At 36.3% G+C, this 15302-nt stretch overlaps 1 protein-coding gene across 1 annotated transcript in view; it reads right to left on the bottom strand.

Moving 5' to 3' along the window:
* Nucleotides 1–1465: 1465 nt before the first annotated feature.
* SREK1IP1 (SREK1 interacting protein 1) overlaps nucleotides 1466–15302 on the bottom strand; it is a 50336-nt gene continuing 36499 nt past the window's right edge. Inside the window, exons 4-5 of the mRNA XM_017670839.3 lie at nucleotides 6935–7007; nucleotides 1466–4546 (exon numbers count right to left, since the gene is read on the bottom strand). Of these exons, the coding sequence (XP_017526328.1) occupies nucleotides 4357–4546; nucleotides 6935–7007 (263 nt within the window). The 3' untranslated portion in view covers nucleotides 1466–4356. The remainder of the gene's footprint in view (nucleotides 4547–6934; nucleotides 7008–15302) is intronic.

The raw sequence follows: 15302 nt of genomic DNA, 5'->3' as shown, positions 1-15302 counted from the left end.
TACTCAAGGGCAAAGGCAGATGCCGTAAGTGACAGAAGGAAACCTGGGGACTCAGGGCCAGCAGTATGGCCATGGGCCCCCAGACCCGTAACCTATGGGCCACACGGGTACCGTATGATGGCTGGGGCATCATGGGCTGTGCTCTAGGACAGGCATCCCTGTTCTCTGGCACTCTGCATGTTTTTAGAGGAGTTGGGCGGAGACAAATGAGGTCAGAAGGCGCTGGACTTTGCAAGTGGGAGTACTGTCACACCCACAAAAGAAACACTGTTCTTGCATGCCAACTGCCCAGAGGACTGAATCCCAGCACTGGGACCAGCTGGAGTTCTTGAAGCACTCACTCCCTACGGAGCCAGGTTGCCTGAGGGAGACTTAACGGGTATGTTTCTGTAACTACGAAGCAGTTGTGCTTCATAGATTGAATAAAATATTTTTAAAGAACTCTTATCAAATTACAGCAGTCTGTACATTGAAAAAATATATTTTAGATAATTTATTTTGACCTAACAAATACTAACACTGACAGAATTTAAGTCAGTAAAAAATAATCTAAAATAAAATTAAAAGCAAAGCACATTTCAAAGTTTGTGCATATGCATGCAATTTTGGGGATGGGTCTGACAAAAAACACAGTAGCTTTATACATTTTTTAGAAGCCTTAAATACACTACAAAAGTGTAATTTTTGGTAATAATTTCTTAGACAAGCAGATCTAGAAAAAGTACAAATAATAGGACATAAAAGATTCAAATTATTTTCTCTGGGGTCCTCTAATGAGAGCAATTTCATCTTTTAAAAATGTGGAAATGGATTATGAAATGGATGAAACCAAACCCTAATAAGCCATTTCTTTCCTTAAAACTATTTTACAGTGTCTCACCACTTACAGATTAAAGTCCAAGCTCCCAAATATGGAACGTAAGACCTCCTTCTCCTGTTCCTGAGAACTGGGAATGGTAGATGCAATTCTTAGCACTTCCTGTCTCACGTTATTACTTGTACTTCTTGACACACACTTCCACCCCCAGCTTCTCCTATTGTGGCCTTGGTTCACAGTGCCCACTCTGTCAGGAACTGCCATAACTCCCACCCTCATCCTCAAGCAAAATGCACTTCAGGCCTCACTTCCTCTAGGTAACTTCCCTAGACTAGATTAAGCACTCTTCTGTGTTTCTATGAAAGCATATTTGGGTCAATTACTGCGTTTATTATGTGATGATATGTTCTCCTATTTTTCCTACTAACTAGACTATGAACCTTCAGGGAAGTAAATGAGTCTTATTAATCTCTGTATCCCTGGTACTTAGCAGAGTGTTTGCCATGCTGGACACTCAATAAATGTTGAAGAAAGGACTCAATGGCAGTTTTATCAACACTTAATATCTTCAACCTAGTAGTTGAAGGTGACCTAGGGTTATACAATCTTAGATGCTTTAAGACAGAGTGACTAGTAAATATACATACATTTGTTTTATTCCTTATTTATTGATGTTTCAGCCTCAGAAAACCAAAGACATAAACAGGTATGTATTAAGTGTGAAGAACTAGGATAACTCAGAGATTTTATCCAACAGATCATATATGGAGAAAAGAGACAGGAAACTGTGGGGAGTAGGTCCATCAGCCAAAAAGCAACAACCTCAAAAATGTTCAGATAAGGTAATACAGATAACAAATATAAATTCTGTCTGCATGTAGTAAAAAAGACACATTGTGTGGTAAGAATGTGAGCCAGATACCAATTATCTGCTCAAAATAAATATGTTTAACAGTTAAACTAATAAATTCAACCTTTACCATTAGAGAAAGCTATCTGTTTTTATCTGTATCAATTTCTAAAATGAATACAACTTGAATTTTACTAGAATATTGATAATCATATATATGAAGGACTGGAAGGAATCTCAAAGATAATTTGGTACAGTATTTTACAGATGAAAGACACCAAGGTGCAGAGATGCTAGATAACTTTGTGGAGGTCACAGAGGTAGGTAGAAAGGCCGGGAGTTTTAGATTTTTACTATTAAATTCAGTTTTCTTTCTGTTACAGACTTCCTGAGAGGAAATTTCACTAATTTTCTCCTAAAATGTATTAGTGAGTTTTGCATCCAATCCCAATAAAAATACCACTTCAAAAGAAAATTACTGTAGGGAAAATAAATGAGTATCAGATGAGACATTTCATAAATTATTCTCTTACTATGGGAAATTTACTTAATAATTCCAGTATTTTTTCTAGGGGAAAAATTACTGAGCATTATAATATTTTATTTTGCAAACTATATTAGTTAATGAGGGCTGAATTTTATATAATTCTTCTGAACCATTATTAATCATGTCACCATTCAGAAAATACATCTAATGAGCCAATTTATAAGCTCTACAATTAATAAAACTTACAAATAATTGTATTAACTATTTCACTATAATTATTATTTTTAATCATGTTACACACTCAGTGGGATGAGGCTATCCTTTTCATGTAGCATTTTCCAGTCAGTTTTTTTGAAGTGTTTTTCCTTAACTTTTTTTATCTTGATACCAAAGAACTGTATTTTTCATTAAAATACAGTTAAAAAAATATACAAAATACAGCAAAGGCAAAACAAATCCTTAAGACCCTAATAGCTCTGATTCTCTCCAAACAATTGATTTAACTATTTAAACAGGAGAACTTCTTTTTGAGGAAGCCATATGACTAAATGAGGTTATTGAAAAGCTAGAAGTGTGAGGGCCTCCATGGCTATAATACCAGACTAAGGGATGGGGGCATGGCTTTCCTACAATTTGAGCATGATAAGTATATGTTAAAAGGTGTTATGACACTTCCCCAATCTTACTGAGGTCATGCTAGGTGAAGGAAAAATCAGTACACCTTTCCAACCTAGGAGGTTATGTGTACTTACCTGATTTCACCATAAAAAATTCACCTGCAGCCATAGCTATAGGTTACCAATTAAAAAATTTATAACTGCACCACGGTGAGGTACTTGCAATCTTTGGTGCTGTGCATGACAACTTGACTTTCAATGATGCTACAATAGTAAGTATTTAACTTACTGGGCATAAGGGATACCCAAGTATTTAAGCAAAGTAAGAAACACTGATCAATGTGGAATTAAAAGTGTAAGAAACATTTGTATTTACTAATATGTGTTTGAAACTGCTTATTCATATAAAGTTTTTATTGTTATATAAAGACTTTCATGATGTAATTGCCTGACTCTTAAATTTTAAAAAGTACAGAATAAAATTCATAATCCTAAATTTTTGTCACTGCTCCTGAGGTTTATGACCAAAGTAAAAGTGAGAAACACCCCAAACTGGTCACTTATGAAACTGGAAATTCAATGTGAGACTTGCTTCAAAACTATAAATTATTTCAGACAAATAAATATGTATGTTCCCATTTATAAAAATTTCCCATATTGCTCATAGAAACAAGCTTCATAAAATTTACATAACGAATATAATACAAATCAGTTCTAATGAAGATTTAGCTGTCATCCTCTTAAATAAAAAGTTCTGTGGTTGAGGTATCACTTTAAGACATGCCAATATGGCACATTAGTAAAACAACCTAGGAGTCTATTCTAAAAACCCTGCCAAACGCAGCATCATCTCTATGGGACTTACCAATAAGCTGAACTAGACTTGTCTTTTTAAACGTGGAAGAAATATTTTAATTGTTACAAAAACAAAGGAGGCAGGTACTAGAAACTCTGTATTTCATAAAATGGTGAAATTTTGTAATAAATATTTTCATTATCATCTTCCTGCCAACACCATTCATTTAAAAAGTCCACTCAAGACAGATAAAGCAGTTTCATCTCCTATGACATCCAAAATAAGGCTAGAGATTTAAAAACGACACTGAAGAATTTCACTATCTTTAAACATTATCAAAGAATATAAAGCTATTAAACTGTTCAGTGTCTAGAGCAAAGCATTATACCCTGCCTTATTTTATCACTGGAAGGTGGACACTTGATTCAGAAATACTCATTAACTGCTAGGTAGATTACCTGTGTTGACTGTAGTAAAGACATTTACAATCAACTTATGAACTAGTAACACTGCTCACACAGACACACAAGTACCAAAAATGATGTTTTCTATGTACAACTATCCATACTTGGTACATGGTTATCAAGTAATAAGATTGATTCACTACTTTATAATCATACCACATTAGAAATATATTGCCAGAGGATAATGGTCCCATACATGAAAAAGAATATATATGGAAAAGGCTGTGATTTACTGCAAAGCATAATTATACAGCAAACTCTAAGGAAGATCAAATAATTTTCAAAACCACATTTAAAAATTTGATAGCTTAGGCCAAAATCCCAGTTACTTTTTGGAGATTTCAGAACTATTAGGTACAGAAGAATGCTTTTCCTTTTTTCTCTTCTTTTTTTCCTTTTTGTGATGTTTCCCCTTTTTCGACTTACTCTTCTTTTCTTTTTTCTTTTCTTTCCTCTGATATTTCTGTTTCTTTTGTTTTGAAGTGTCCTCTTCAGAGGAACTGGATGAGTAAGACCTAGGAACAATAATACATACTGACTGACAACTGTATTTATGGCTGATAGGTAAATTAAATGAGATTCAAACTGTCTTAAATCCTTCTTGGAGCAAGGTAGGGGTATAAACAAACTCAAAATGTGTTCTATATGTCTGCATTTCCTTACAAGGCTGAATTCAAAATTGTTGCTACTTGGCCACATAAACTGACAAAACAAGTATCTCTGTTCTGCTCAAACCTAGTAATGAGTTGTAAATTCAGTAAGGATGAAATGTGTTTCCTGTGATTTTCCATTTTCATCCTGTTGTATCCTTCAAAGTGTTATAAGGCAAACAATGCAGCATTTACCCAGCCTTATTATATACACAACTCACTTGTGCATATAATAACTTTGTAAATATATTTTCTTAAAAGAGCCACAAAAGGATGCAATTATATTAAAATGGCTATAATTATATAAATGGATAAAAGCTGAAAATTAGCAAAATAAAAGCTCTTGTTAATTCTTTTGATTTTTCAAGTAAAAGTACTTGATTCCTCTAGATGCAGAATGAGACAGATGAACACCTGTATTCCAAAATAATTTTTACTAGTTACAGAAAAGATGCTTTTACATGAATACTCTATATAAATGAGTGAGGATGATTCATCATTATACTTTATTTTTATAATATTATTCTAATACTAAATTGGGGGAAAAACCTGTAGAATTCCTTCCTGCACTGTTTAAAAAAAAGAAGTAACAAAATATAGAAAAAGCCCTCTCTTAAGATCTTACGTGAAGAGGTGTGCAAAAATTTACCTGAACCCAAACCGAAAATAAGTGAAAAAACAGAAACAATTAATTTAAAATAAAAAAGGCATCTCAAGAGGTAAGTTCAGTGACGTAAACATTAGAAGTTGAAAACAAAACTAAGAAAAGCTGGAAAGACATACAGGAGGAGAAAAAGTAGGTATGTGATACAAAAGGCTGTGTCTGCAGAGTGACTCACGTGAATTCCTCGACTGCCTTCCTGTTTAGGAACTCTGAGTTATCCCCCATTTCTGTAATGTATTCTTTTCTCCTCCTTGTCTACTTACTTAGGCTTCTGGCCATTTCCTGAGCTTATTTTCTCAGATATTATTCTCCCTTCTCAACTCTCATTCTCCACTCTTGTCTATTTTTCTGTTTTAAAGACCCTGCTTGGCCTCTGAACTCTCACTAGAGCTGCTTCTCTGCCTGCATGTTTTTCTCTGGCCTTTTGGTCCTGGAGTCTCATTTTTAAGGCAAAATGTTAGACTGTAGCACGGCAACTCCATTAGGTGGCATCATCTCTGCTAAGTGTGCCTAGAAAAGTTCGTTTAATTTCAGGCCCTGCCTGAGGTTTGTGAGGCCCAAGGTAGAAAGGCTTGAATAAATAACGTTACTATAAAGCAAGTATATTAGAATTTGGAAGAAAATAATCTTACTTTTCCTACTAGCAATTCACCTCACTGTGCTAATGCACATGATTCAACAATATACTAGTCAGACTGAACAATACACAACTCTACCTTTCTATTAATTTTTATATTAAAGATATTATTTAACTACCAACATTTAAAAGTGAGCTAATTTTTCCAATTTATAAAACAGCTGAGGTGCTAAAGTGCATATAGTAAATGCTCTATAAAAACTACAAAGTGACAACATCTGATGTGCAGAATCTGCTCTTGTCAGAGAACTAGGGTCCAAGCCAGACTTATCATTGCCAAGTGCCTTTAAAAATCTACATGTATATGTTTATTCTAATGTAAATGAAGCTACACTGGTTGACCATGGAAGAAGTTTACTTTTAATTCTTTTGATCAATTTCTTTAATCAGTAAATTGTGAAAGAGTTGGTAGTAAATATTCATAGGTAGCCAATGAGGGTTTCAGAGGACCTGAAACAGTTTTCAGCATGACAAGTGAGTAAAATATTCTACTGATAAATTAATTTCTTAGCCATGGCAATGATATTTTGAGAATACAAATATTTAAGTTCCAACTTTATATACAGAGTATAAAATATATATGTGAAGAATTTAGATGTATGCCTAATTAAAATCTTTGCTGATGTTCTAAACTTAAAATTCTGGAATACAAATAGAATATATAAAAGGGGAGGAAGGTCTGTTATTTCTTTATGCCTGGATTTTTTCCAAAAAGAAAATTAAAGATGGCTGAGTGTTGACTCTATTTTTGATTACTGGTAGAAGGACTTTGTTATTTTACTGAAAAAATCCATCTGATACCCATTAAGAAAAAAATTAATGTTAAATTAATTTTACTTAATTTGTTATTTATTTTTTATTAAATTACTTAAGGGTTATGCATGAAAAAAGACATTATAATTCACCCTGCATTCACAGTCCTGCTTTTAAAAAAAGGATGTTAGGAAAATACCTTTTTCTTTTTTTTTTCAACTTGATTTTATCTTTGCTTTTTGCTCTTTTCTTCTCCTCCTCTTCATTTATTCCTGTGTGTTGAGGGGAAAGAACCAGGTCACTATAAGACTATATACTACTAGGACATTATACATTTTAAAATTTTGGTGGTTGGTGATTTTCACTGGTTGAGACATTGCATTTTTCTTGCAACAATTTCCTTTTTTTAAAAAAAACAAACAACTGAGGTATAACTGTTATATTAGTTTCAGGTGCACAACATAATTCAGTATTTGTATATACTGCATAATGATCACACAGTAAGTCTAGTTAACATATATCACCGTACATAGTTAACAAAAAATTTTTCTTCTGAAGAGAATTTTTAAGATCTACTCTCTTAACTTTTAAATATACAATACACTATTATTAACTATAGGCACCATGCTATACATTACAATCCCATGACTTACTTAATTTGTAAGTGGAATCTTGCAGTTTTTGACCCTCTTCACCCGTTTTGCCCATTCCTCCAGCTTCTGGCAAATACCAATCTGTTCTCTGTATCTATAGCTTGGATTATATTTTCTGTTTTTTATCTTCTCATTTTTTTGAGGTACACACAATAAAATGCACTAATCTTTGGGTGCAGCAATGTATTTTGATATGTGTATACACTTACATAACCATCACCCAGACCAAGATACCAAATATTCTCACTAATTTATTTCCCCTTCACCTATTTCACCCATGCACCAGCTCCTTTCCCCTATGGCAACCACCACTCTGTTCTCTGTGTTAATGAGTCTATTTCAGTTCTGTTTGTTTTATTTTTTAGATTACGCATGTAAGTGAAATCTGGTATTTGCCTTCCTCCATCTTATTTCACTTATCTTGATATCCCTTAAGGCCCATCCATGTTGTCACAAATGGCAAGATTTTATTCTTTTTAATGTCTGAGTAATACTGGATTGTATATATGTCACATCTTTGATTATCCATTCATCTGTTGAAGGATTTTTAGGTTGCCTCCATATCTTGGCTATTGTAAATAATGCTGTGATAAATATAGGAGTGTACATATCTTTTCCAATTAGTGATTTTGTTTTCTCTGGGGAAATTCCAAGAAGTGGAATTACTGTGTCATACGGGAATTCTAATTTCAGCTTTTTGACAAACCACCATACTGCATTCCATAGTGGCTGGACCAATGTATGTTCCCACCAACGTTTGAGGGTTCCCTTTTTTCCACATTCCTGCCAACACTTTTTGTTTCTTGTTTTTTTGATACTAGCTATTCTTACTGGTGTGAGGTGATTATCTCATTATGGTTTTGATTTGAATTTCTCTGGTTATTAGTGATGTTGAGTGGTTTTCTTTGTTTTTTTTTTGATTCCACATATTAGTGAGACATAGTATTTGTCTTTCTCTGTCTGACTTATTTCACTTAGCATAGCGCCTTCAAGGTCCATTAATGATTTTTATTTATTAAAACCTTATAAAAGTATTAAATTGATAATTTTTATTATTAAAAACTTTGTAGAATTATTAAAATGATTTTTATTAAAAACCTTATAAAAGTATTATGTTTTTTATAAAAGTTTCAAGTATTTCTAAGTACAGTAACTAAAACATTCAAGTACTATATTTCTAATTCCTATATCAAGTCAATGTCAATGACTTGGGGGTACCATTCCAGGCAAATCAAATACAGTGTTTTTTAATCTTCCAAACAAAATTGGGATCATGAGACAATAACAATAGATCTAATATTTATGTCATAGGTATTCTGAAAGGAGAGAATACATACTATTCCCTAACTTGTTTTTTAAATGTACAATATGACATGTATTCTTATAGATGTATCTATAACCAAATATACATATATAATCACTTATGTGAATATAGTTACATATAAGTCCCAGGTTTTTTATTTTGAAAAATGGACTGAGACATATACAATATTTTGCAACTTATTTCTTTCATTTGACACTTTTTAGGATATTCAATTATTCTAACATCATTTCCTGAAAAGACCATCCATTCTACACAGAATTGTCTTTGCATCTTTGTTAAAAATCAGTTGGACTTGTACTTCTGGAAAGATGGAGCAAATATGCTTTTCCTATTCTTCCCATTGAGTCCAACTAAAACTCCCAGACATTATACAAACAAACATAAGATGACTTCTAAAGATGGAAAGAAGAGAGTCTAGCCAGGGATCAGGAAATCCAGAGAATGGCACAGGAAGCTTCCCGGCATTTCTTTTTGCTTCAAATAGCCCAGACTTGGAGTTGAAGAAGCTAGAAACCTGGCAGTCTCAACAGATGTGACAAGAATGCCCCAACAAAAGCCTGTTCTCTCTAGTCAAAGGACCAAGAAAGGGACAGCCTAGTGACATGGGGGTTTTAAGATAATAACTGCCCTACTCCAGCCAAACCACAGAAAAGACTACCATTACCCATGCCAGCAAAGGCAGAGGGGGGAACCTAGACTCCCCTCCTGTGAGGCACCTCAGTCCCCTTGCCTGAGAAATCCAAGTAGGGAGTCAGGCCCTTCATCCCCACTGACCAGTAATGAGACCTCCATTTAACAGTGGGACCACACAGGAACCTGGGCTTCCACCACCACCCAGCAGTAATAAGAACCTTCTTCCATCTACACTGAAGTGTTTTCAGAGGAGAACTAATGAAAGTCAGGGCTTTCATCATCACCCAACACTAACAAGACCCTCTTGCTATGGGGTACCACAGGGGATGCTGGAACTCCTATGTCTCCCAGCACTAACAAGGAGCCATGCCCACCTTGGGTGCTGGTGGAGACTGCATGGAGAAACAGCACTTCTGTCTCCACGTGGCAATAACAAGGTGGCTTCCCCACTTTCCCTTTTTGTATAGTACCACAGAAAATCAAATTCAAGAGAAAGTTTAAAGAAAAGATAGCATTATGTGATATAAAAAAGTCAAAATTTCAATTGAAAAGAACTCATCAGAGGGGGTGGAGCCAAGATGGTGGCATGAGTAAGGCAGCTGAAATCTCCTCCCAAAACCACATATGTTTTTGAAGATACAACAAATACAACTACGTCTAACAGAGAGACCAGAATATACAGTACAACAGCCAGGCTACATCTACATCTGCAAGAACTCAGCACCCACGAAGGGGGTAAGATACAAAGCCGCAACCTGGTGGAAATTGAGCACTCCCCCCATCCCCACCCCGGCTCCCGGCGGGAGGAGAGGAGTCAGAGCGGGGAGGGAGTGGAAGCACAGGACTGCTAAATACCCAACCCAAGTCATCTGCACCAGGAGCACAGACATACATTGCATGGTGTGCTGGATATTAGAGAAATGGAAAAGTAAAATTGGTGAGCAGGTCCCCACAGCTGGCTCCCCTGGGACAAAAGAAAAGTGAGTGCTTTTTGAAAGTCTTAAAGGGACAGGGGCTTCACAGCTGGATGGAATCATCCCGGCACACTCAGCACAGCCAGCTGGGAATCCTAAGGAACTTCAGGTGTCCTAACTCCCTGGGTGGCAACGCAGCTTTGAAGACCCTCCCCACCACAGCAGTGGAAGAGCCAGAGAGCGGCCCTGCCCAGGGCAACCACCCAGAGTCTCCTCCCAATGTGCAGCTAACTGACAAAGACCCAGAGGCCACTGCCAGCACAGCTGCCCAGCACAGACAGAGGAGGCTGGGGCAAGGGGTGAAAGGGCACCATTCTCACAGGAGAGCACACCTGGCATGCCTGCCACTCCCCACAGGGCTCTGGACTACCCCAAGGGCTGCCCCGCCCATGGCAGCTCAGGGGATTAACCCGGAGGCTGGTCCAGGAGTGCAGGTAACCAACACAGGCAGCAGAGAAGGGCAAGGTGACCAGCAAGCAGGAGGGGACTTTGTTCTCCCAGATGACACACATGCCACCTGTATACAACTACCTCTATCACCATGAAAAGGCAGAAGAATCTGGTACAGTCAAGAATCACCCAGACAACTCCAGAGAGAGGGGCTGAGGAGATAGAATTCTTCCTGAAAAAGAATTCAAAATAAAGGTCATAACCATGCTGATGGACCTGCAGAGAAATATGCAAGAGCTAAGGGATGAAGTCAGGAGGGAGATTACAGAAATGAAACAAACTCTGGAAGGACATAAAAGCAGACTGGATGAGGTGCAAGAGATGGTTAATGGAATAGAACTCAGAGAACAGGAATACAGAGAAGCTGAGGCAGAGAGATAAAAGGATCTCTAGGAATGAAAGAATATTAAGAGAACTGTGTGATGAATCCAAATGGAACAACATTTGCATTATAGGGGTACTAGAAGAAAAAGAGAGAGAGAAAAGGACAGAAAGTGTCTTCCAAGAAATAATTGCTGAAAACTTCCCCAAAATGGGGGAGGAATTAATCTCTCAGACCATGGAATCCCACAGATCTCCCAACACAAGGGACCCAAGGAGGACAACACCAAGACATATACTAATTAAAATAGCAAAGATCAAAGACAAGGACAGAGTACTAAAGGTAGCCAGAGAGGGAAAAAAGATTACCTACACAGGAAAACCCATCAGGCTATCATCAGAATTCTCAGCAGAAACCTTACAGGTCAGAAGAGAATGGCATGATATATTTAATGCAATGAAATAGAAGGGCCTTGAACCAAGAACACTGTATCCAGCATGATTATCATTTAAATATGAAGGGGGGATTAAACAATTTCCAGACAAGCAAAGATTGAGTGAATTTGCTCCCACAAACCACCTCTACAGGATATTTTAAAGGGAATGCTCTAGAAGGAAACACTCCTAAGGTTAAATAGATGTCACCAGAGAAAATAAAATCACACCAATGAAGCCAGACTAAACAACTACTAACTAAAGGAATAAAATCAACTATTCACAAAAGCAGTCAAAGGAAACACAGATCAGTACAGAATAAAACACCTAACATATAAAGAACAGAGGAGGACGAATAAGAAGGGAGAGAAATAAAGAATCATCAGACTGTGTTTATAATAGCTTAATAAGCAAGTTAAGTTAGATGGTTAGATAGTAAAGAAGCTACCCTTGAACCTTTGGTAACCATGAATCTAAAGCCTGCATTGGCAGTAAGTACATATTTTTCAATAATCATGCTAAATATAAATGGTCTGAATGCACCAATCAAAAGACAGAGAGTCACTGAATGGATAAAAAAACAAGACCCATCTATATGCTGCCTACAAGAGACTCACCTCAAACCCAAAGACATACACAGACTAAAAGTGAAGGGATGGAAAAAGATATTTCATGCAACTAATAGGGAGAAAACAGCAGGAGTTGCAGTACTTGTGTGAGACAAAATAGACCTCAAAACAAAGAAAGTAACAAGAGATAAAGAAGGACATTACATAATGATAAAGGGGTCAGTCCAACAAGAGGATATAAACATTATAAATGTACATGCACTGAATACAGGAGCACCAACATATGTGAAACAAACACTAACAGAATTAAAGGAGGAAATAGAAGGCAATGCATGTGTTCTAGGAGACTTCAACACACCACTCAGTCCAAAGGACAGATCCACCAGATAGAAAATAAGTAAGGACACAGAGGCACTGAACAACATATTAGAACAGATGGACCTAATGGACATCTACAGAACACTCCATCCAAAAGCAGCAGGATACACATTCTTCTCAAGTGCACATGGAACATTTTCAAGAATAGAACATATACTAGGCCACAAAAAGAGCCTCAGTAAATTAAAAAAGATTGTAATTATACCAAAAAGCTTCTCAGATCACAAAGATATGAAACTAGAAATAAATTGTGCAAAGAAAATAAAAAAGCCCACAAACAAATGGAGGCTTAATAACATGCCCCTAAATAATCAATGGATTAATGACCAAATAAAAACACAGATCAAGCAATATATGGAGACAAATGACAACAACAGCACAAGCCCCAACTTCTGTGGGACGCAGAGAAGGCAGTTCAAAAGAGGAAAGTATATAGCAATCCAGACCTACTGAAAGAAGGAAGAACAATCCCAAATGAATACTCAAAAGCCACAATTATTGAAACTGGAATAAGAAGAACAAATGAGACCCAAAGTCAGCAGAAGGAGAGATATAATAAAGATCAGAGAAGAAATAAACAAAATTGAGAAGAATAAAACAATAGAAAAAATCAATGAAACCAAGATCTGGTTCATTGAGAAAATAAACAAAATAGATAAGCCCCTAACCAGACTTATTAAGAGAAAAAGAGAATCTACACACATAAACAGAATCAGAGATGAGAAAGGAAAAGTCACAATGGACACTACAGAAATACAAAGAATTATTAGAGAATACTGTGAACATCTTTATGCTAACAAACTGGATAACCTAGAAGAAATGTACAGCTTTCTAGAAAAATACAACCTTCCAAGACTGACCAAGGAAGAAACATAAAATCTAAACAGACCACTTACCAGCAACGAAATTGAATTGGTAATCAAAAAGGTACCCAAGAACAAAAACCCCAGGAAAGATGGATTCACCGCTGAATTTTATCAGATATATAGAGAAGAAATAATACCCATTCTTCTTAAAGTATTCCAAAAAATAGAACAGGAGGGAATACTTCCAAACTCATTCTATGAAGCCAGCATCACTCTAATACCAAAACCAGGTAAAGATCCCACCAAAAAAGAAAATTGCACACCAATATCCCTGATTAACATAGATGCAGAAATACTCAACAAAATATTAGCCAACCAAATTCAAAAATACATCAAGAGGATCATACACCATGATCAAGCGGGATTCATCTCAGGGATACAAGGATGGTACGATAATCGAAAATCCATCAACATCATCCACCACATCAACAAAAAGAAGGACAAAAACCACCTGATCATATCGATAGATGCTGAAAAAGCATTTGACAAAATTCAATATGCATTCATGATAAAAACTCTCAACAAAATGGGTATAGAGGGCAATTACCTCAACATAATAAAGGCCATATATGACAAATCCACAGCCAACATTATACTTACCAGCGAGAAGCTGAAAGCTTTTCCTCTAAGACCGGGAACAAGACAGGGATGCCCACTCTCCCAACTGTTACTCAGCATAGTACTGGAGGTCCTAGCCATGGCAATCAGATAAAACAAAGAAATACAAAGAATCCAGATCGGTAAAGAAGTCAAACTGTCATTATTTGCAAATGACATGATACTGTACATAAAAAACCCTAAAGACTGCACTCCAAAACTACTAGAACTACTATCTGAATTCAGCAAAGTTGCAGAATATAAAATTAATACACAGAAATCTGTTGCTTTCCTATACACTAAAGGTGAACTAACAGAAAGAGAAATCAGGAAAATAATTCCACTCACAACTGCATGAAAAAGAACCAAGGAAGTGAAAGACCTATACCCAGAAAACTACAAGACACTCTTAAGAGAAATTAAAGATGACACTAACAAATGGAAACTCATCCCATGCTCTTGGCTAGGAAGAATTAATATCGTCAAAATGGCCATCCTGCCCAAAGCACTCTACAGATTTGATGCAGTCCCTATCAAATTACCAACAGCATTCTTCAACGAACTGGAACAAATAGTTCTAAAATTCATATGGAAACACAAAAGACCCCGAATAGCCAAAGCAATCCTGAGAAGGATGAATAAAGCAGGGGAGATCTTGCTTCCCAACTTCAAGCTCTACAAAAAGCCACAGTAATCAAGACAATTTGGTACTGGCACAAGAACAGAGCCACAGACCAGTGGAACAGATTAGAGACTCCAGACATTAACCCAAACATATATGGTCAATTAATATTTGATAAAGGAGCCATGGACATACAGTGGGGAAATGACAGTCTCTTCAACAGCTGGTGCTGGCAAAACTGGACAGCTACATGTAAGAGAATGAAACTGGACCACTGTCTAACCCTATACACAAAAGTAAATTCAAAATGGATCAAAGACCTGAATGGAAGTCATGAAACCATAAAACTCTTAGAAAAAAACATAGGCAAAAATCTCTTGGACATAAGCATGAGCAACTTCTTCATGAACATATCTCCCTGGGCAATGGAAACAAAAGCAAAAATGAACAAGTGGAACTATATCAAGCTGAAAAGCTTCTGTACAGCAAAGGACACCATCAATAGAACAAAAAGGCATCCTACAGTATGGGAGAATATATTCATAAATGACAGATCTGATAAAGGGGTGACATCCAAAATATATAAAGAACTCATGCACCTCAACAAACAAAAAGCAAATAATCCAATTAGAAAATAAGCAGATGATCCGAACAGACACTTTTCCAAAGAAAAAATTCAGATGGCCAACAGACACATGAAAAGATGCTCCACATTGCTAACCATGAGATAAATGTAAATTAAAAC

The sequence above is a fragment of the Manis javanica genome, chromosome 1 (assembly GCF_040802235.1).
Source record: "Manis javanica isolate MJ-LG chromosome 1, MJ_LKY, whole genome shotgun sequence".
Classification (NCBI taxonomy): domain Eukaryota; kingdom Metazoa; phylum Chordata; class Mammalia; order Pholidota; family Manidae; genus Manis; species Manis javanica.
This window is presented reverse-complemented; position numbering and strand designations above follow the sequence as displayed.